General features: G+C 42.5%; 1 protein-coding gene across 1 annotated transcript in view; it reads left to right on the top strand.

The window, feature by feature from the left end:
• Positions 1-22,959, top strand: part of LOC149436154 (low-density lipoprotein receptor-related protein 6-like) — an 83,831-nt gene that overhangs the window by 5,745 nt on the left and 55,127 nt on the right. Inside the window, exons 2-4 of the mRNA XM_089661963.1 lie at positions 11,455-11,651; positions 14,338-14,469; positions 20,137-20,533. Coding sequence (XP_089518089.1) covers positions 11,455-11,651; positions 14,338-14,469; positions 20,137-20,533 — 726 coding nt within the window. The remainder of the gene's footprint in view (positions 1-11,454; positions 11,652-14,337; positions 14,470-20,136; positions 20,534-22,959) is intronic.

Raw genomic sequence — 22,959 nt, 5'->3', positions numbered from 1 at the left:
GTCACTTAGTAGGTTAGTTATGCGTGAGGAGACTGAAGGGGTGAGGGGTAGAAAGATAGATTTGTGTGTCATCAGCATAGAGATGGTACTTAAAGCCATGGGAGTTTATCAAGTGACCAAGGGAGGAGGTGTAGATGGAGAAGAGAAGGGGTCCAAGGACAGAACCTTGAGGGACCCCTACAGAAAGAGGAGGTGGAGAGGAAGAGCCAGAGTTACAGGTAACGCTGAAGGAGCCTTTCTTTAGGAATCTGCAAATGTTTGCCATTGATAATATTTGGAATGGTTCAAAGAGTAGTTGGACATGTTGCCAAACACTCAGTACATAGTGTAGTAACCTATGTCTTTGTTTGCTTAAATGTTTGATCTGTTTAGGCACTCTTGTTACACACTGCATTACAGATTATCACTTTTGCTGTCTGTAGCTTTCTGTGTCACCTGTCTGCTCACTATGCTGTTTAGGTCCTCCATGTGCTGTGTGTACTTACTGTGATGTAGACTTCTCTCCCTTCATGAAATCACATTATAATGATTGCACAGTATGGCAGAGCCTATTTAAAACGAGAGAACGGTGAGATGGTATTAACCTTTTATTGGTGGAGGTGAGCTCCTGACAGAATGTGCAAGTATGCTTATTTATACTTGTACATTGTCTCACCTCTTACTGTGCTGTTTCAATGATAATGGGTCCAGGTGCGGGTTACCACTTTATCTGCCATCTTCTCTGCTCCTTATGACCCGTACACACTATAAGAAAATCGGACGAACGTATTTGTCCGAGCAATCGTGTAATTTTTTGACGGTGTATACATAATTTTCGACAGCTGATTCCGATCTTACAAACGAAAATGATGGCGCAAACATCAAAATTTTTGTTGTTCGGGCACACAATGAACGATTTTCGGTTTCAATGTGTACTGTTTTCCTAGAAGAAGAATTGAATACGAAATACCGCGCATAATCGGTAGCTGCTTATGACCCGGAAGAACCTGAAGAAAATAAACACCATGGAATATTTGTAAGCATTACAGCCAAAATTCGTCGCGAAAGATCCAACAATGATGGGGGATAACAAATATGGCACCAAAAGGTGTGGATACCGGGTCACACGTACATTACATCACTTCCACAGCTACCGCTACGACGTTCGTACGCAATGCCTTTATCGTACAATATTTTTCTCATGCATAAAAGCACATCGCTTTCGACCAGCTGCTTACAATCGATGATAATCTGACGATCATTTGTCCGACTTTCTTATAGTGTGTACGGGGCATTATTCTGGGTCCTGCAGCAAACCTCTTTAATTATTGGACAGTTACTGATGGTGTAACTCCTATGCATGTCTGTGGACCCTGGCCAGGGTGTACAGCACATGGCATTTATGATGCTAGCTTTCCTATAATGTAATGTGGTTCATGGAGGGTGCAATTGTAAAGGTAAGATAACATTTGAGGTGGTGGTCCTAGTCATCTGTAGTATTAATTTGCTTTGTAACTCCATGTTATATGTTCACTTTAATGTTCTATAAGATATTTATTAAATTGCATATCAATTCTTAGGTGCAATGTCTGCATTAGTTTTTTTTTCTAGGCTTGCTTTCTACTATCTTCACCCGATAATCTGGCCTGTACGTCTGTTGTGTGTTGTGTTTTTTTTTTTTTCCATGAACAAGTTCTCCAGCAGATAGCATCAGTTACAGGTTACAGTGAGCAGACACGCCATTTACCACTGACTGGTGCTTACAATTCTCATATTTTATTTACGTAAACCCTGTATCCCAAAAGGGAAAAAAACTGCTGTAATTGCTTAGTGTTAGCTGGAGTTTGGCTTCAATTTTTAGTGTATCTAAATCTGCTAGTACGTCTAACACTCCAGCCCCGCCTCCCCAGACTGGCAATGCTGCTGTGCCCTCTGTGTGCCTTCATCCGCAGTGGGGGCGCTCTAATACTGGAGATGTTAATGGCCTGATCACCATGTGAAAACAGGGGGAAAAAAAACACAACTAATGCAGCCACCACATCTAACAATTGGTAAGCTGCCATATATTACATTTTCGGTTTTAGGTTTAATAGCACTTTAAGATTGTGCTGTAGCAATATCACATATCAAGAGGAAGGAAGGTGGGAGTAATAGTGGAATAATGTGTTTGTGGCCTAAGAAGGCTGTCTTTCAGATTTGTGAAGTTCGTATTTGAAGAATGGGGACACTCTTCAGTTGCTGCTGCTGACACGCTGTGAGATGCCTGGAAGGCTCCCCCCCTCCCCAGCACACATAGGGCTGTTGAACTCCTGCCAGCTCTGCTGTGTAAAGTGCTGCCAGCTTTCTTGAACTGTTTGGAGTGATGGAATTCATTCACCCATTAAGAAAATAAAGCCAAAGGAGACATCCAAGAGATAACTAGAAGCAAATGGATCTGCCTCTGGATGCCATCTGACTTGGCTGCGAATGCTTCATCTATAGTCTGTGTAGAAAAATAAAAATGTGAATAATGTATAGCTCAGTGACCCTTAACATCTAAATGATATGTTTACATACCTGAGATGGTGTGCCTATAGGATGCCAGGCCTTGTGTTCAAGTAGACTGCAGTGAATCTGTAAAGTTCTTTATTGTTGACTTTGAGAACACAGCTTTAGTGCCAAGAAGACACTTGTCTGGTTGGTGGGTTATCCTTCTCCTGCTTTCTTGCCCTTCTAAGTGAAAATGAAGGTCGGTGTGTATGTTTGTATGTATATATATATATATATATTCCTTTTCGTGTTGCTTATGTCCAGAAAGGATTGTTTACATAGCTGTTGCACCTTTTATATAGATGTGACTGCTGCTCTTCCTGTCCTTGTTAGCCTCTCCACCTCTGTATCAGCAGGAAATGATTGTGTGTATTACACGCACCATTAACAAATTCTTATTTCCCAGTTCATGTCATGACCCTGGACGGCAGTGGCTGCGAGAAATTTTATTCTCTACATTATAAAATGAAAACGCACTGAATCTCCTTACAGAATTTTCCTGATGTGTGAAAATGGATCTGATATTCATCCTCATTAATCTGTGTACTACATTCTCTTGCTGGCAGTGTCATTCAGCCTTGACAGCTTTCTGATCTCTGCTGCTTTTAAATACCTGTTTATGAAAGAAAAACTTTACCTCTTTGGCCCTGACTCTTAGCTGAGCCACTTCTCTGTTCTGTAGGATTTAATTGCTCTTATAGCCAGTCAATGGCTACTTCAGTGACGCAGACTGATATAGAATTGTAGAGCATGCCACCATGGAAATGGTTCATCGAAGACCCATACATTGATCTCCCCCTTTTTTTTTTTTTTTTCTTTTTGTTCAACTAGCGGGTTGAATAATGGAGTCCCCAGTCCACACATTCAAAGTGGATGGGAATCGCTCCCACTGCGCTATTATGTTCTGAAGATGGGCAGACTTCCCTGCCATAAAAGTACAATGATCAGTCCTGCCAGCTATAGCTGGTGGCATTAATCAATCGGGAAGAACTTGACAGACTGGTTGTATAGAAGTCAATCAGTAAATTGATTTCAGTACAGCCAGGGTGTCTATACATGGATCTAAATCTGGCCAATCCCTGCTGATCCGTGTATGGCTGGCTTACGTCTAAGCATGATCTGTGTTTTCCCGTTTGTTGCCTGGCTTCAGGCGTATGTTCAGTGTCCCATTATTACTCTGCTGGTTCACAATATGTAACGTTTCTTGTACTCTTGCACGCCACACCTAAATCTCTTTTTATGCTTTGGTTTTTGAAACTTTTATGGGCTTAATTATACCTTTTAAATACACAGAGCCTGAATTCATGAACAAAAATGGGTCTGTTACTCATAGCAGCCCATCAGTATCAGCTACTCTGTACAAGTGGTGAATCTAAGGGGAACAGCTGGATTGTTACCTTTCCTGGAAAAATACCAGGCCTCCTATGCTTTACAACTATGCTTGGGATACAAGCAAGGAACACGGCACTCAAAACACATTTAGACTCCATGCACAATAGCTTAAAAACACTCCTAGCAGCAGCTTTTGAGCATTTTCATTTTCTGCTTCTAAATAGTGTTTTTCTATGTGTCCATATACACTATTGTCTACAAGCGTTTTTGAAGCTTTGCCTTATAGGAGCAAAGAAAAAAAAAAGTTATTTTTTTTTAAATTGCCAGTGAATAAAAGCTGAATGCTGGAAAAACCTGGCAAAAAAAAACGCCATTTTAAGTATTTTCCTGGCATCTTTTAGCTTATAGTGTGCATGGAGCCTTACTGCAGTCTCTCTCTGCAGAAAGCTTCACTATTTGTACAAAAATAAAATTGTCAAGGCAAGACCCCCATTCACCGCCCCCCCCCCCACCAAAAAAAAAAAAAAAACCTTCAGCATGTCTGTGCAGTCAATTTATTTTCACTATGTTTTATCCCTTTAGAGATCCTTCAGGTACAGATAGATACCCGTTCATCTGCCAGAAATGTGCTCTGAAGTCCTGTTATGGGCTGACAACACACAGCATTTTTGTGGACTGACTGGTGTCAGCCCTGCCCAGATCTTTATCTCTAATCTACTCCTACCCACCCACCTTCAGATTTCTGCAAAATAAAGGCGAATCATTCTCTAGATCGAATGAAAGAACTAGGAGAGTAAACTACAATTCTTGATATAACAAAGAAATGCGTAGAGGACACAGAACAGCTGTATGACATAACACTTGAACAGAAATGACCTAACGTGTTCAGTGGTGTCTTTAACAGACCCAAAGGGAGCAAAGAAGACAATCATTTTAAAGCCCAACTCAAGAACCCCTAAATAGCCCCTTTTGCAGTGGGATTGCACCTGCATTGCTAGTGTTAAAAAGTAACTCCACTTTTGTTGAGGAAACAAACCTTCCCCTCTGGGTGATCTATGTACATTCCAGGGATTTTAACAAACTTTTGTTGCAGATTCCTACCTTTTTATTATTCTGAAAAAATAGCTGGCTGTTTGTATCCATGCACCGAGAGAAACTGTATGGGAGTGATATCAATCGGCTGTTGCACCTGCAGGGCTCTGAGGAAAGTAGCAGGGTCTGCATCTCTGTAGATGTGATTTCCCTTTCGGAGTATCTCTCCAAAAGTAATTTTTTTTTTTTTTTTGCAGGCAATGCTCAAAATCTGAATTGTATCTTGGTGCATACCTCTGGGAAAATTAGCCAGTCACACTTGTAAGACATTACATTTCTGGGGGGCATTTTGTATACTATCTCTGTACAAAATGCCTCCAGGTTGTCATATTGCAATACATTTTACAGAAAATTACAGCACCGTGAATTGAAGTTGAAATTTATTATTTTTTTTTTTTTTATAAAGTTAACTGCTTGTTTATCCCTCAGGAAGTTGAATGTTGCTTCACTTACCCAGTTCTTTGTCTGCCCTTCAGATGCTGCTCCTTTCCGCTCTTAATGTTGATTATTCCTCAGTGTTCTCATGTATAATGCAGTGCTATGGTCCCTGCTTCAGTCATGATGACACGAAATGACACTTACCGAGCAGACTAGTGTCTGTGTTGGCTTTGGCAGAGAGCAATGTGATGCAAAATACTACTTGTTTTTGCTTCTTTTAACTTTATTGAAGTTAAAATGGTGACACTTCATTTATCTGTGCACATCAGTGTGTTGTGCTGCTATGCGGTGACCTGTGGCGCTATCCAGTGTAGTGCAGAAAAATGTAAACATGCTATGTTTGTGTACCACACATCACACCAGCATTGTGATATGAGGGGAGCTTATACAAAACGATTGTTTTTATCCAGTGTGGAAAAAGGAATTTCTGCAGATAGTGCCCTTAGACCATCGACGCAAAGGTGAGAAGAGTCTGCGGGGACCTGTATGGTAGGATCAGGTAAGTAAAAGTGCTTTATGGAGTCCTCTAGACAGAAACCAACCATTGCGGTGCAGACACTACAAGGGGGTGGCTTTATTTTTTTCTGGAGTTCAGCTTTAGCTGCTCCAACACACTTGTCATTAGGGCCAGGCAGCTGATTGCTGCTGCTGCTGGAATGACAGGTGAACGCAACTCGCTGTGGCGGGAAGCCTGTACAAAGTAGCTGCAGTTGTACACTGCTTTTTCATGTATCCACACAGAGGAGTTGCCTGTCGTTGGGGACTGATTATTGGCCCTGAATGCAATCATCTGTCCCTAACTGCAGGTAACTGCTCAATGTGCAGACACATGTGAACAGCAATGAGCAGTGGTGGACAGCTGCGGCTCCTGTCAACCTGTCATTGCTTTATACAGGATTCCTGCCACAGCCGTTTGCATACACTTGTGATTCCAGCTGCTGGAATGCGTTGTCTGGTCCTAATCATGGGTGTGAATGAGCTCCAAGAGCCCAGTTTTGAAACAGTGGTATTGCTTTACCATTGCTATTCCACTGCTAAATAAAGGCTCCTTTATAAAGCACAGCGCTTTTCGTTACTATTGTGCTTATCCTATTAACATTCTTTAATTCTACAATTTTGTAATTGTATATGCACTTAAGGGCAGTCATATTTGTAATTTGATGCTGGGTCTGCTCATATTTATGCCTTACAATGGCAGCCCATAGAGTTGTTAGGTTTTTTTCATTCAACCAGCTGACTCGCTTTCCCCAACCACACACTCTGTGGAGGGGGGAATCCTCCTCACTGCGCTATTGTATTCTAACAATAGACCTCCGCATCATCAGAATAAACCGATCACCTGTTGCAGGCTATAGCCTGCAGTGCTGATCGAACGGGAAAATCCCTCAGGAAAGTTGTACAGAATCTCATCGATAGATTGACTTCTGTACAACCTCAGTGCCTATATACAGTGAAGGAAATAAGTATTTGATCCCCTGCTGATTTTGAATGTTTGCCCACTCACAAAGAAATGATCAGTCTAAAAATCGAATGGTAGGTGTATTGTAACACAGAGACAGAAGAGCAACAAAAAATTCAAAAGAAATGCATGTCTAACAAATGATGCACTGATTTGCATGTTCATGAGGGAAATAAGTATTTGATCCCCTTCACAAAACATGACTTAGTACTTGGTGGCAAATCCCTTGTTGGAAATCACAGAGGTCAGATGTTTCCTGTAGTTGGCCACCAGGTTTGCACACATCTCAGGAGGGATTTTGGCCCACTCCTCTTGGCAGATCCTCTCCAAGTCATTAAGGTTTGGTGGCTGACGTTTGGCAACTCGAACTTTCAGCTCCCTCAGATTTTCAATCGAATTAAGGTCTGGAGACTGGCTAGGCAACTCCAGGATCTTAATGTGCTTCTTCTTGAGCCACTCCTTTGTTGCCTTGGCCGTGTGTTTTGGGTCATTGTCATGATGGAACACCCATCCATGACCCATTTTCAATACCCTGGCTGAGGGAAGACGGTTCTCACCCAAGATTTGATGGTACATTGCTCCATCCATTGTCCCTTTTGATGCGGTGCAGTTGTCCTGTCCCCTTAGCAGAAAAACACCCCAAAAGCAGAATGTTTCCATCACCATGTTGTAAATAAATTCTGGACCAAAACCAGAAATTCAAGATTAACTTTTATTAAAAGTAGCACACAAAAGTTGGACAGAAAATAAAATTAAATATATAAAATAATAATAAAAAAAAAAAATCGGCATTATTGGCACCTTTTTTTTTTTTTTTTTTTCTGCAAAGCGCTGATAACCTGATCATTTTAACAATACTTTTTGGCAGCTGATATATTGGTGCATCACGGATAGACTTCCTGCATTTCTTGTACCCAGAGACCATCTGATACTAGACAAACTTCTATGAGGGAGTTTGGGAGCAGCAATTATATGTGCCAGTCAAGAGATTTTTCTTCATTCTAAAGAACATTTGATTGAGTAAGAGATTGCTGATTGATATGAAATGAGAAGTTCACAAATGGTCAAGTTGCCAATCTCTAGTACAGTTTGCAAACTGCAAACAGGACACAGGAGACCTAGTGAGCTCTGGTTGAGTGAACAAATAATTGAAGTGATGGTGAACCTATAGTTTCAATTGGAAAGGGAAGGTTGCAATGGTTAGAGGAGACCTTTGTGAGAGTCCCATACACAATTTCCTTATTCTAGGAAATCCTTTTTTTTTTTTCCCTTATTGTGCTGTTTTACCCAGGAATTACAGTGGATATATACACAGTATTTTGTGTGTGTGTGTGGTTCTAGAATAGGCAGAAACAGCACTGGAATAGTTAAGGAGAAAATGTCTAACCAGCGTGTTTAGTCTTCATACTCCTTCTCCAGGCCTTTGTTCTTCCCAGGGGTTGGTGAACCTAAATTTGTTTTATTTGTAAGTACCAAACGGTTCCAGCTGTGAGGACTCTCTGGCTCAGGGCAAACCTGTTTACTTTAGCCGGCTGCTCACCTCTGGGGGATCTGTTTTTCATTGCTCCCTGTGTCTGATTACACTTGTGATAATCTCCCAGAGCTCCAGGCAGGAAATGGCAGCGGACACAAGCCGTACTTTCCATGATTTTCCATAAAGTCTCCTTTGTTTTACTGCGTTCTCAGACTGATTGCATAAAGAGTTCCTTGTGACCGGCTACATGACACAAAATCACTCGCTCGCTTTCATTTGCAGCAGAATGGACCCTGATTAGCGCACGCAGAAATTTACATGCAAATATTCACTAGATTATATTTAATACTAAAGTCTGGGAGCTTTCCTGAGAGGCCTTACAATGGCTTTCTGAGAATGCTGTTCAGTGTATATGTTTTAGTTGCGTAAAACTGTTTAAAATAACACCAGACCTTTCTTTATAGGGAAAGCATAGTGTAGAGCAGGGGTATCATACTCCATTTCATTGCAGGCCATGTCAGCATTATGGTTGCCATCAAAGGGCCGGATGTGTCTGTAAGACTAGATGTCAGGAGTACCCCATCACCCATTACATCAGATGTCAAGAATCCTACACCCTCCCTAACATCACTGTGAACCCCCCTTTGGGGGCAGAGCTGGAAAGCAGAAAGTGCAGGGTCTGGAGGAGGATCAGAGAAGGAGTACAGTCAATTACCAGAGTCTGCTGAATGCTGAGACCAGGGGAGGCAGAGATGAGGGGGTGCTGCAGCTGCAGGATTTGGCAGATGAGTTCTATTCTCCTCTCTGCTGCCAACTGCTGTGATAAGGTGGGGGGTGGAGACAAGGGAGTACCTGCAGGAGAGGTGCAAGGGCCACATGAAATGGCCTGAAGGGTCGGATTTGGCCTGTGGTGTAGCGTGAGCACAGATGTGCTTAATATTGCAGTGCTTACTATGCTAGGCTTTACCCAAACATTATCCCAAACCTCCCTCTCCTCTAGATCATGTTCTAGCATTCAAAGTATTTACCTTGTTACTGTAGCAACAAACCGCTTTCATCACTCTGTAACCTCATTACCAGGCTTATAAAATTTCTTTTGCTGGAAGGTCAATTCTTATTGACTTAAGCATGCCTCCAGAACTACTTTTCCAAAGTCCTTCCTCTATACCAGTGGTCGGCAAGCCGCGGCTCGCGAGCCACATGCGGCTCTTTACACACATTAATGCGGCTCTTCTGTGTGCCGGGCGCCCGCTCCCCTCCCTCCTCTCGTGCGGCCGCCCCAAAAGTCAGGACTCTGCAGCTAGCCCAGCAATGGGCAAACTACAGTCCGCATACGGCCCGGCGCACCTTTTAATCCGGCCCGCGGAGCGTGGCAAACATTGGCTGTCAGGATGTAGGCGGGGCAGCGTGACAAACTCCTCTCCTCTCACAGTCCGCCCTGAAGACCGGAACGGCGTGGGAACACGGCGAGAGGAACGCGCGGAGCAAAGGTAAGTGAATTGACACAATATGGGGAATGAATTACTATAGGGGGGATGAATTACTATATGGGGGATGAATTACTATATGGGGGATGAATTACTATATGGGGGATGAATTACTATATGGGGGATGAATTACTATATGGGGGATGAATTACTATATGGGGGATGAATTACTATATGGGGGATGAGTTACTATGGGGGATGAGTTACTATATGGGGGATGAATTACTATATGGGGGATGAATTACTATATGGGGGATGAATTACTATATGGGGGATGAATTACTATATGGGGGATGAGTTACTATATGGGGGATGAATTACTATATGGGGGATGAATTACTATGGGGGATGAATTACTATATGGGGGATGTATTTTCAGTTTTAAAAATGTGGCTCTCAAAATAAATTTCAATTGTGGTTTTGGCAAGATTTGGCTCAGTTGAAAAAAAGGTTGCCCACCACTGCTCTATACAGTGTATGGGCAGTCAAGGCAGCAACATTGCTTTGCTGTGAAAAGCATTCACATGCTTATACCTATTTAATGTAAAAAGCCGTCCTTGAGCTCTAGTCATTTGTTCTTGTGGACTACAGTGATTAAATGAATGTGCTTAAGGCCTGTGGCAGCCATTGTTAAGGTCTCTCACTCTTGGGGGTTCTTTGAAATTTTGTGTTCCCATCCACCTCTTGCTTTCTTCATTTTAAAAACAATGGGTGGTAACAGGACCAGGAACTTTCAGCACTGGGGCCCCGCTAAACCTGCAGATGTATTAAAGGATTAATCCATATTTACTGACAAATTGAGATACAGTTATGCTACTGTGGGTAGCACAGTGGTCCTGTGTGTAGCACTTTTGCCTGCAGCTCTGGGGTCCCTGGTTTGTACAGTATGTCATGGAGTATGCATTTTCTCCATGACTTTACATGGGTGTGCTCCGGGTACTCCGGTTTCCACTCCAAAGATATGCTGGGAGGGTATTGGCTGTCTAAAATTGGCCATAGTATAATATTCTTCTGAGCTCACTCAGAAATGGCTGCATCACTAACAGCAGATAAAGCACTTTGAGTCCCCGAGCAGAAAAGCCCTATAGAAATACAAATTCTAATTACGAATACATTAACCTTTTTCTCGTTCCAGAAAAGTGGTAGTAAAGTCTGCTTTTTCTCTTGTACCTAAAAGTGAGTGTATAATGAGGCTTTCCTGTAGGTACGGTGAATATCTCCTAAATGTACATAGTTTAAGAGCTATTTACATATGTAGCAGCCAGTGATGTCACCAGCGGGTCCACACTGTGTTCTCAATGGATGGCATTCTGTCCATATAAGAGCTGTGCCACGACTGTCACTCCCACACACATGTGCTGGACTGAGGTAATCGTGGATCAGCCATTCAAATAGCCGGAGCCCGACAAGCGGTAGGATGAAGAATGAATCTGTCAGCGGTGACAGCGCGCCAGTGGAGGGATCTGTTTTTAGGTAAGTTTGTCATTAATACGTTAACCTGCAGGGGGATCAGTTTTTTTTACCTTCTTTTTTTAATACAGTTTACTACCGCTTTAAATAGAGTGTCTAATCTGCAGCATAAATGCAAATTATAACCGAATATAAAATATTTTGCAGCCTTGTATGTCTCTCCTTTGACTTTCATTTTGCATTTTTTTCTTTAGACAAACTGTTGTGAAGGGCTCTCTCCCTCACCCTTTTGCTCTAACCTTGTTCGGGGACACAATATACTGGACGGACTGGACCACACATTCTATCCTGGCCTGTAACAAGTATACTGGAGAGGACCGCCGTGAGGTGGACACCAATATCTTCTCTCCTATGGACATCCATGTGTTCAGCCAGCTGAGACAGCCAAATGGTAAGTACTCAGTCATGTTTATCCAGTAAAGCAGATTTTAGTTTAACGGAGAAAAAGCGATTATTAGTTTTTTGCTCCCTTGCCTTTACACAAACAGGAAACCATTTCCACAGTGGGGACTTGTATAGCATTAAAAGAGAAGTATGACCAAAGCTTTTTTTGGCCATACTTCTCTTCTGGGTTACATAATTGCATGCACTTTTTGCTCTCCTATGACCCAGAATCGCCCAACAATAGGCTAAAGCCCTCAGTCAGCTAACGTCACAGCGCCGCTCTGGAAGGGCCCAACTGTATTGTCAGGATTCATCCAGCTCCCAGATTAAAGCTGGCTCTGGCTCTCATCGCCCAGCTGAGTGCTGAAGCCAGCTACACCCACACCTTCTCCAGCCTGGTGCTCCATTGAGCGCTGGGGGAGCAGAGAGGAGAGCAGTGACTGGCAGTCATTGCTCTCCATTCCAAGAACTGAGCGATATGTGGTCAAGTTTTAAGGCTTTGAGCTGGTAGGGACAGCTGCAGCATCAGACTGATGCTGCAGCATGGAGGTGAATATGTACAGTTGCAAGAAAAAGAATGTGAACCCCTTGGGATTACGTGGAGTTTTGCATGAATTGGGTATAAAATGTGCTCTGAACGTCATCTAAGTCACAACAATAGAAGAACACAGTCTGCTGAACATAATACTACACAAGCATTAGATGTTGCCATGGTTTAATTGCACATAACATGTAAACATTCACAGTGCAGGGAGGAAAAAGTATGTGAGGCCCTAGCTTAATGACTTCTCCCAGAGCTAATTGGAGCCAGGAGTGAGCCAACCTTGACTCCAATCAGTGTGATGATATTGGATGCGTTGCTGACAGCTGTCCTGCCCTTAAAAAAACACACACCTGTTTTGGGTTTACTGGTTTCAAGAAGCACTGTCTGATGTGAACCAGGCCTTGCAGAAAAGAGCTCTCAGAAGACCTACGATCAAGAATTGTTGACTTGCATGAAGCTGGAAAGGGTTACAAAAGTATCTCCAAAAGCCTTGATGTTCATGTGTCCACGGTAAGACAGACTGTCTACAAATGGAGAAAGTTTAGCACTGTTGCTACTCTCCCTAGGAGCGGTCGTCCTGTAAAAATGACTGCAAGAGCACAGTGCAGAATGCTGCATGAGGTAAAGAAGAATCCCAGAGTGTCAGCTAAAGACCTACAGAAATCTCTGGCACATGCTAACATTTTTGTTGACACATCTACAATAAGGAAAACATTAAACAAGAATGGAGTACATGGGAGGACACCACGGAGGAAGCCATTGCTGTCCAAAAAGAATATTGCAGCATGTTTGAAGTTTGCAAAAGAGCACCTGGATGTTCCACAGCACTACTGGCAAAATATACTGTGGACAGATGAAACCAAGATTGAGTTCTTTGGGAAGAACACACAACACTATGTGTGGAGAAAAAAAGGCACAGCACACCAACATCAAAACCTCATCCCCACTGTAAAACATGGCGGAGGGAGCATCATGGTTTGGGGCTGCTTTGCTGCCTCAGGGCCTGGATGGATTGTTGTCATTGATGGGAAAATGAATTCCAGAGTTTATCAAGACATTTTGCAGGAAAACGTACGACCATCTGTCCGCCAACTGAAGCTCCACAGAGGATGGGTGATGCAACAGGACAATGACCCAAAGCATACAAATAATTCAACAAAACAATGGCTGCAACAGCACAGAATACGCCTTCTGGAGTGGCCCAGTCAGTCCTGACCTCAACCCAATTGAAATGCTGTGGCATGACTTAAAGAGAGCGATTCACACCAGTCATCCCAAGAATATTGCTACACTGAAACAGTTTTGTGAAGAGGAGTGGTCCAAAATTACTCCAGATCGTTGTGCAGGTCTGATCTGCAACTACAGGAAATGTTTGGTTGAGGTTATTGCTGCCAAAGGATGGTCAACCAGTGAAGTCCAAAGGTTCACATACTTTTTCCTCCCTGCACTGTGAATGTTTACATGTTATGTGCAATTAAACCATGGCAACATCTAATGTTTGTGTAGTATTATGTTCAGCAGACTGTGTTCTTCAATTGTTGTGACTTAGATGACGTTCAGAGCACATTTTATGCCCAATTCATGCAAAACTCCATGTAATCCCAAGGGGTTCACATACTTTTTCTTGCAACTGTATGTATGTATGTAGGTTTTTTTTTTTTTTATATACCCTACACATCTCCTTTAAGCTGGACAGTTCTGATCCTTTTTCATTCTATCCAAAACTAAAAAGTTTTGAATGTGTTGCTACATGCAAATACCTGCCTGATTATAAAAGGGATTTTCCTCTTTCATAGAGAGAACCTTTGCTTTGCAAAAACTCCTTTTGAAAATGCATTGGTTTTTAGTTTGTTTTTCAAGGCCAGTACTGCACGCAAATCATGTAGGCCTAAGGCCTATGGAAGCCCTGAGCAGCACTTTTTCTGAGGATGGTATTTCAGTCCCTCTGATCCATCATTTATCCTCCTCACTGCTAGCATAGCTCGATGCTAACACAGGAGATTTAGGTCCTCTGTAAACAGCAAATCAGCAAAGCTTCCAAAATTGGATTCCTTTGCCAAGCTGCTGCAGGTGGGGCAGGTTGTAGCGGCTTTCACAAATGGGTATTTTATTACTCAGTCTAATTACATTTATGTTCCTTTTCTTGCAGCTACCAATCCATGTGCTGGTCACAATGGTGGTTGTTCTCACCTATGTCTGATGTCACCAGCAGAGCCTTTCTATCAGTGTGCCTGTCCCACGGGTGTGCGCCTCAAGGATGATGGAAAGACCTGCATGCATGGTAAGTGGGAATAGATTGTCTTTTTGACAAAAAAATGCATGAGGCTGGTTTATTTGTGAAAGTGACATAAATTTGTTTCCTTTTTACAAGTTGCAGAAATGTTTTTTACAGCTTTGCAACTGTGGGTGATGTTTGTTTTGTTTTTAATTTTCTTCTTTGTTGCTTCTCATGTTGCCATATTTTTAGATATTCCTCTGTCGACCTGTCAGAATCTGGTGCATGAATCTGTGCTCCCTTCCTGGCCACTGTGCCCATTACACAGTCAAGTGCATGACTGATGTGTTTTGTAGTTGGGTGGGCGGGGCTTGATGGGAACTGACAGTACATTTTCCCCGTCAGGCCCTCCTTGCCTTTGATTGACGGTGCGTGACAGTGAGCACATCCATAGCTGTTGTTCAGTCCAATAGCGACTTTTAAATCCACCCAGTGCCATCTGCTGTTAACCAAAAGCAAAATGGACCTGATGGGGAACTAGTTTCTCTGTTCTTCTTCAAGCTTTGCCCACCTAACTGGTGCTACGGCCTGGAGAGTAGTTCCCTCTCAGGCCCACCTCCCCAAATCTTGGCAATGTAATATTTGGATAATGACATCACCAGTATCCCTGACCCTTGGTTTACATCCCCAATTACAAAAAATTTTTGCCGCTGTCTAAAATCTACATAAAAACCGAATGCAAAGATTTACAATTCTCATAAACCCATAATTTAGTCACAATAGAAAATAGAAAACATATCAAATGTTTAAAACTGAGAAAATGTACCATTTTAAGACGGAGCTCCACCCAAAAGGGGAAGTTCTGCTTTAATGACTGCTCCCCATTAAGGATTGGCACCTTTGGGGAGTGGGTATCTGAAATTGACAGGTATCCGCTCTCACTTCCGCTGCGATCACCTAGGCCAGGGGTCTCCAAACTATGGCCCTCCAGCTGTTGAAGTACTAAAAGTACCATCATGCCTCCTGGGAGCCTTGCCTGTGGCTTTCAGTTCTGCAAGGCCTCATGGGACTTGCAGTTCTTCAACACCTAGAGGGCCATAGTTTGGAGACCCCTGGCCTAGGCGATCGGGAGTGGAAGCCGCAAGCCGTCACAGCCGGATGCTCACGCTGAAGATGCTGGCGCCGGGAACACAGGACGGCTGTGGAAACGGGTTGCGGGGAGGACACTGCTGCATCAAAGGAAAGGTGAGTGGCTGTTTTTTAAGTCAGCAGCTACAGCTTTAAGAAAATCACGGTCTGAACACAGTTTGCCATGCCATCCAAATAAGCACATTAAAGCACTAATCACACGAAGAGTCCGCCATACCTGAACATGATCCAGAAAAGCCACTCTCTTCTCTGGGCCAAAGCTGACTTTAATATGGTCTGTTGCAAAGTGGAAAACTGTTCTGTGGTCAGACGAATCAAAATTTGACATTCTTTTTGGCAACCATGGGCGCCGCGTCCTCTGGACTACAGAAGAGAGCTTCCAGCTTTATCAGAACTCTGTTCAAAGGCCTGCATCTCTGATAGTCTGTGGCTGCATTAGCGCATATGGAATGGGCAGCTTGCACATCTGGAAAGGCACTGTCCATGCTGAAAAATATGTCCAGGTTTTAGAGCAGCATAGGCTCCCATCCAAACACCTTTTTCAGGGAAGGTCTTGCGTATTTCAACAGGACAATGCTAAACAGCATAATGTATCTATGGCAACAGTGTGACTTTGTAGTAGAAGAGTTTGGGTACTTAACTGGCCTACCTGCAGTCCATACCTTTCATCAGTTGCAAATATTTGGCACATCTTAAAATGAAAAATAAAACAAAGACGACGACCTAGGGATGTTGAGTAGTTAGAATCCTAAATCAGACAAAAATTGGACAACATTCCTCTCCCAAAACTCCAGCAACTGGTCTCCTCACAGTTTCCAGACGTTTAAAGAGTGTTAGAAGAGGATATGCTGCACCGTGGTAAACATGGCCCTGTCCCAAGTTTTTTGAGATGTTGCTGCAATTACCTAACAGGTATCTTTCTGTTCTTGCAGCATTTTCAAGAAACCAGACATGGGGAAACCTGCATGTATTTTCCCAGACATACACTTCTAGTTTTAGGTGGGCCTGTCGGGACACAGTATGTAATGTACATGCATTTGTTTCTGTGATGTAAATAATATGGTAATCATTACCAGCTGTGTAGGGGAGGGGTTAACACTGGGTGTTGTATGTAAGTGGGGGGACCTGTCAGCATAGTGGTATAGCCCTGCACAGTCAGATAACAATCACTTCACAGCTGTTCATGGCTGCCTTTTGTCTGGCTCCTCTCACGCAACTGCAGCTGCCTGGATTAGTCAGCAAGACAGAAATGGCAGGTATTTACAGGGCAACAAAACCCGTCCTCTGACTACCACCTGTATTTTAGCTTCCAGATCTCTACCACTCTTACAAAACTGTGTGTGTCACCTCCCAGAGCCCCTCTGGGCTGTCCTCCGCAGCTCAGGCAGAATCTCCCTCCCTTGTCTGCCACTGGAATGTTGGACCTGCCTCTAGATCAACATTGAGGAATTTTTCTCTGTGGGCCCCATGTTTGTGTAAGGGGGGTTGGGGTGCCTAAATAGTCATTCTCAGAGACCTTGCAGAGGAGGAATCAGTTGTCACTAGACTAAACAGAACTGGATCTGGTTCCTTGTGGACTTACGTCGGGGGAGCAAGGCTGCAAGTTTTTATTTATTTTTAAGCACTGCATGTTATCCCTGGAAAAAGGTTACAGAAAGCTTAATTTATTAGTTCTACTACTGTGGTCTTTGCAAATATTTGTACTTGCACTGCGTATTGTGAATGTTTTTCATAATGTAGAGTAAGTTCCTTATTAGTGTGCCCCACAAAGGTTTTTTTAATGGTCCCTCTGAGTAAGGGTCTCTATAAAAAAAAAAACCCACAGTATTTTTTTATGCCCTGTTTTAAGAATAGCAATGATTTTAAGCCTGATACATTTGTATGCCCTGTTTAACAATAGCAATGGTTTTTAAGCCTGATACATTTTCCCTAACATGAACCAACAAAGTGGTAGGTGGGAGACTGTCCTGTAACCCCAGTGAATATTGGCACTTAATTGTTCTCACGATTACTGCAACTGGTGACATTAGATATAGGGTAGCAAACGGAAGCTATAAAAATTTTGACCTGGAAAGCGTCCTATGGAATGACTAGCCTTCATTCTTCTCTTTGTATATGATTCAGAACTCTGTGTTTCAACCTTTATGATGAGCAACGACCACAGACTTAATTGAATTATGCCTGTTAATGTGGGATCTTGCTGCAGATGAAGCTTCGATGTCCGAGTCCATAAACTCTAAACTTTCTGTATTGGCTAAGCTGAAAAACTACTGAATATTAGGCCCGGTCATGTTTGTGCTTTCTATATTGTTACAGCAAATCTTCCTAATGCTAATATTGGACTTTTTGGTGGACATTGACAAGTGAAATCACATATGTGCATCTTGTTTTTCTCTGCAACTCTATTTGAGTTCCATTATCTTCTTGTTTGGCCAGCTTACCCCTTAGTACTGACTTTAAAACACTTTGTTTGCCCTTCCCATCAGGGATGTGAAATTCCTATCGCCCTATGCCCGGGACATGCAGTTCATTTACTTGCTCAGCTGGGAAACATGGAATAGCTAAAGTATATAGAATTCTCACAGATTTAGACACAAACACTAAACCATTGCACATTGTGAATTGGGAAAGAGATATGGGGGTGGTATTAGATGAAGGAAAACAGAGGAAAATAAACAGATTAGTTCACGGAAATGTAAGTTTGAGGGATGTAGAATTAAATTACAAATGTCTGACAAGATGGCACATTGTTCCGAGTGTGGAGAGTAAGATAAGTGCGGAGAAATCACAGTGGTGTTGGCGAGAGTGTGGGGAAGTGGGGACAGTTTTTCATATTTGGTGGGAATGTCCAAAGATTCAAATATTCTGGAAAAAAATAATATATTTAATAGAGAACATCATTGAAATGAACATCGGGTTAGATCCTGGGTTGTGCCTGTTACTCATTTACTTGCTCAGCTGTGCATAAAGAGTGTCCAACTCTCCACTTTCTTGATGAGCACCCAATCATTGCTCATTACACTGCAAGGTGTCTCCCCTCCCTGCTAGTCCCCGGGTGCGGGTGCTGGAAACAAACAGGGAGGTGCAGGAGATAAATAAACAGCACAATGTTTGTTTATTTTATTTATTGCAGGTGTTTGTATAGCGCTGTCAATTTACTCAGTGCTTTACATATATATTGTACATTCACATCAGTCCGTAACCCTCAAGGGGTGTACATTTTAAGGTCCCCAACGTACATTCATACATACACATACTAGGGACAATTTAGACAGGAGCCAATTAACCTACCAGCATGTCTTTAGAGTGTAGGAGGAAACCGGAGTACCCGGAGGAACCCACGTAGACACGGGAAGAACATGCAAACTCTAGGCAGGTGGTGCCATGGCTGTGATTCAAACCTACGACCCGAGTACTGCCAGGCGGACGTGCTAACCATTTAGCCACTAATGTTAAAAACATTAAGTTTAAGTTGCCATAAAGCCTCATTTGTTTTTAAAAGCACCGCTGCCTAACAAAAAAAAATCAACCCTAGCTATTAATAAAAACCTTATTTAAATAAGGTTTTGGTTAAAATTATAAGTTTTTTTTTGTTTTTTCTATCAGGACAGGTAGATTGTCATGAGGGACAAGTAGATTGGGACCCCAATGTTGTCTCTTGGACAAGTAGTTTTTAAAACAAATTTCCACACGTCTGTACCCATGTTCCTCTTCATGCTTTTCTCATGAACAAACAGTTTTAACAAAAGTAAGAAAATTGAGCGTTGGTAAAATGTGTGCCTGATGGGGGGGGTGGGGGGGGGGATGAAAGGTAAGAATTCCTTGGTTTTTGTAAATGTAATATAATATCAGAGATTGAACAATTAGCTTTTTAATGTATTATTCTAGCCAGCTGGAGGTTTTTGTGGCAATAAGGATCCTTAATATGTATATAGACCTTGTTTACACTTGTGTCTGGGAGTATTCACATACTGTGATGCGTTGCATCATTGCAAAGATTCCCACCATCCTGCCGCTGGGCAGTACCGCTACCAAACACGACCTATTCATATTGATGGGGTTGTGCTCCAGCAGCAATCCGAGTTCTAGGCTTGTTTTTGTGGTGCATTATTCCCATTGAAAAAAAAGCCCATTGACTTAGAAAAAAAGGCAATCAAGAGGCAGCAGTTTCATCTCCTAAAAGCCTGTCAGTCACCCCTTTGCTGTTTTTTGTAAAAGTGATCCAACTCAAGTATAATTATGCTCTTACAGTAAAAGACACTTAGGTCTGGTTCACACCAGTGCGATTTCAGGTCCCAAGGAGCTGTGATCATTGGAGATCACTAAACCTGTACATCTGAATGACAACTTAGCAGCTGCTGATGACCAGAAGACCTGGGATCTTGGCCATAGGTAGTCACAGAGGGCTCTCTTTATCTATGTGAATGAGGCCTAACGGATGTTTGTGCTGGAAAACTGTCATTAAAATTCATGTATATTTACTTTTCCCTGTATGGTCTTGAGTTCTTCTTTAAAAAGTCTTTTCTTTTTTTTTTCCCCTCAATACTTCCTTTTGTCTTTTTAATGTGTTTCGTTGCTTTTCAGGTGCTACAGAGCTGCTGCTACTTGCCCGGCGGACAGATCTCCGGCGAATATCCCTGGACACCCCTGACTTTACGGACATTGTGCTCCCTCTGGATGACATCCGCCATGCCATTGCCATAGACTATGACCCAGTGGATGGTTACATATATTGGACTGACGATGAGGTGCGAGCCATTCGACGGGCTCAGGTTGATGGTTCTTCCAGTCAGTTCATTGTTGTCTCTCAAGTATCCCACCCTGATGGAATCGCTGTGGACTGGGTGGCTCGCAACTTGTACTGGACAGACACGGGAACTGACCGCATCGAGGTGACACGGTTAAATGGAACTATGCGCAAAATTTTAATATCTGAAGATCTTGATGAACCCAGAGCTATTGTCTTGGATCCAACCAATGGGTAAGTCCTCTTTTGATTTTTTTTTTTTTTTCCGGGTATAAAGTAGTGTATATTGAATCGGACCTGCCCTAAAAACTCTTAAGCCCAGGTTCACACCGGATCCAAGTTTGAGTTTCAAAGTCACATTTTATTGCGACTTGGAAAAATTCTGCGACTTTATGCACAGATGTCTATGCAAATTGCACCTGAAATAGCAAAAAGTAGTGCAGGAACTACTTTCAAAATAGTCGCACCAATTTTAACGGTTCCATTGCCGACAAGAAGGTGTGACTTGTCATGCGATTTTAAACGGTCAGATCACATGACAAGTCACACCTGTGTGAATCCGGGCTAAGATAACAACTGTGCTCAAGTGCTTGTAATAACTAATTTTAGTTTCATGACCCATCAATCCTAAGCCTCTCACACAATCCTAACACAATAAGCTCAGCGGGAGATCGCTGGACTAACATAGAATTTTTTATATATTTTTTTTTTTCGTTCAGCCTGTGTGTACGATGTGTTCGGAGTTGAGGCCAATTTTTGATGCTGGGCATTGACAACATAGTCCGGAAAGTAGCATGAGGCCAGCTCCTCCTGAAAAAATTTGGTTTGCTTATATGCAGCTTGGACTTTAGATCCCCCTCCCCTATTGTAAAGTTAGGCTACACAGCACTGTTTGGCTTGTACGATAGTGGAGCCTTTTACATTTTTAACTTCTGTTTCCAAGTTATGTTCTCCTAATCACCATCATTTCTGGACTTCAGAGGTTACAAATCTTACACAGCTTATTGTTCGGTAAAATCATGGGGAAAATTTCCTTTTTGCTTACCAGTCTTCAAGTGTTTTAACACTACTCACACTGGAAAATCTGCAAACAACCCTGTTAAAATGGTAATTAAAGATAAAGGGCCCCATGCAAAGAAATTAGTTCATAATCGCTTCCTACTGCCAGTGTTGCTGATCTGTAATATAAATATACAATTGCTTGAACTATCAAGCACTGCAGTAGTGTAACCTGGTAACCTGCGGACACAGTAGTGACATCAGGGGTGTGGAAATTTTGAAAAACTACTTGTCCAGGGACTAAATCGGTGTCCCAATCTACTTGCCCCGTATGACAACTTCTCCTGATTAAAAAAAAAATCAATTTTACCCAAACTGTATTTAAATCGGAGGTGATATTAGGAATGTTTGGGACTTTTAAAATCAAAAAGGGCTCTATGATGACTGAAACGTTTAAATTTTTTTAACATTGCGCTGTATTTCTTCTCCTTTCCCCGGGAACTAGCAGGTACAGGAGAAGACCGTGCAGTGTAATGAGCACTGATTGGGTGCTCGTCAGGGAAGGGGAGTGTCAGGCTTATCCTTTTTGATGCCAGAGCCATTTTTGCGTTTTTTTGCACACGTTTAAAATTAATTTTAGGCTTGAAGATTACATAAAATCCCCAAACATATCTTTTCGGAAGGCAAAGACCCTAGAGAATAAAATAGCGGTAGTTCCAAATTTTTATGTCGCACGATATTATTGCAAAGGTCTAGAAAACGCAAAATTTTAGTAACAACATACACTGAAATTAATTTTAGGGCCCAAAAAAAGCAATAAATTACCCTATTTTTGTAAAATATAAAAGATGAGGTTGCACTGAGTAAATAACTAACATGTCAAACCTTAGTTATCAGTCATCAGTATAGTGTTACGGAGGATGTCTCATGCTAGAATTATTGCTCTGATTCTGGCATGCACAGCGATATGTAACATATGTATGAACATTTTCATGCATAGGCGCGCACTTTTACTTTTGTAGGGGGGGGGGGGGTGCCTCGGTCCCGTGGTGTGTCCCCTGCAGCTCGTTTCACCGGCCGTCCTGTATTCCAGGAGGCTGGCATCTTCAGTGTGGGCACCCAGCTGTGACAGCTTGCGGCTTCACAGCCGGGTACCCACTGCGCATGTGCGAGTAGCGCTGCACTTCGTGAATGGTCCTGTAGTCTTCTGGGACCTGTCACGTGTCTCAAAAGACTACAGGGAGGGAGGGAGGACACCTTCCGTTTCCAATCGCCCAGGCGATCGGACCAGAAGTGGGAGCGGGTACCTGTCGAGTTCGGGTACCCGCTTCCCAAAGGTGCCAATCCTTAATGGGGAGCGGGGGAGCAGTCCTTAAAGCGGAACTTGCCCTTTTGGGTGGAGCTCCGCTTTAAGGATGATCATTGTAAGCTCTCCGGTCAGTGGTAAATGGTTTGTCTCATCTCTGTAACTGATATATCTGCAGGACAGCTGCTTCTTTTTAAAAAAAAACCAAAAACTTACTGCCTGGATCAACAGATAAAACTAAAAGCCTAAAAAGTATAATACTGAGTGACTAGTACATGGATATATTGTACCATGTAGTCTTTCGATTTTTTTTTTTTCCCAGTGCCTCTGTAACTATTGGAAAATGTAAAACATT

This window comes from Staurois parvus, unplaced genomic scaffold (assembly GCF_062004578.1).
Source record: "Staurois parvus isolate SC_StPar_1 unplaced genomic scaffold, SC_StPar_1.0 ptg001417l, whole genome shotgun sequence".
Lineage (NCBI taxonomy): Eukaryota > Metazoa > Chordata > Amphibia > Anura > Ranidae > Staurois > Staurois parvus.
This window is presented reverse-complemented; position numbering and strand designations above follow the sequence as displayed.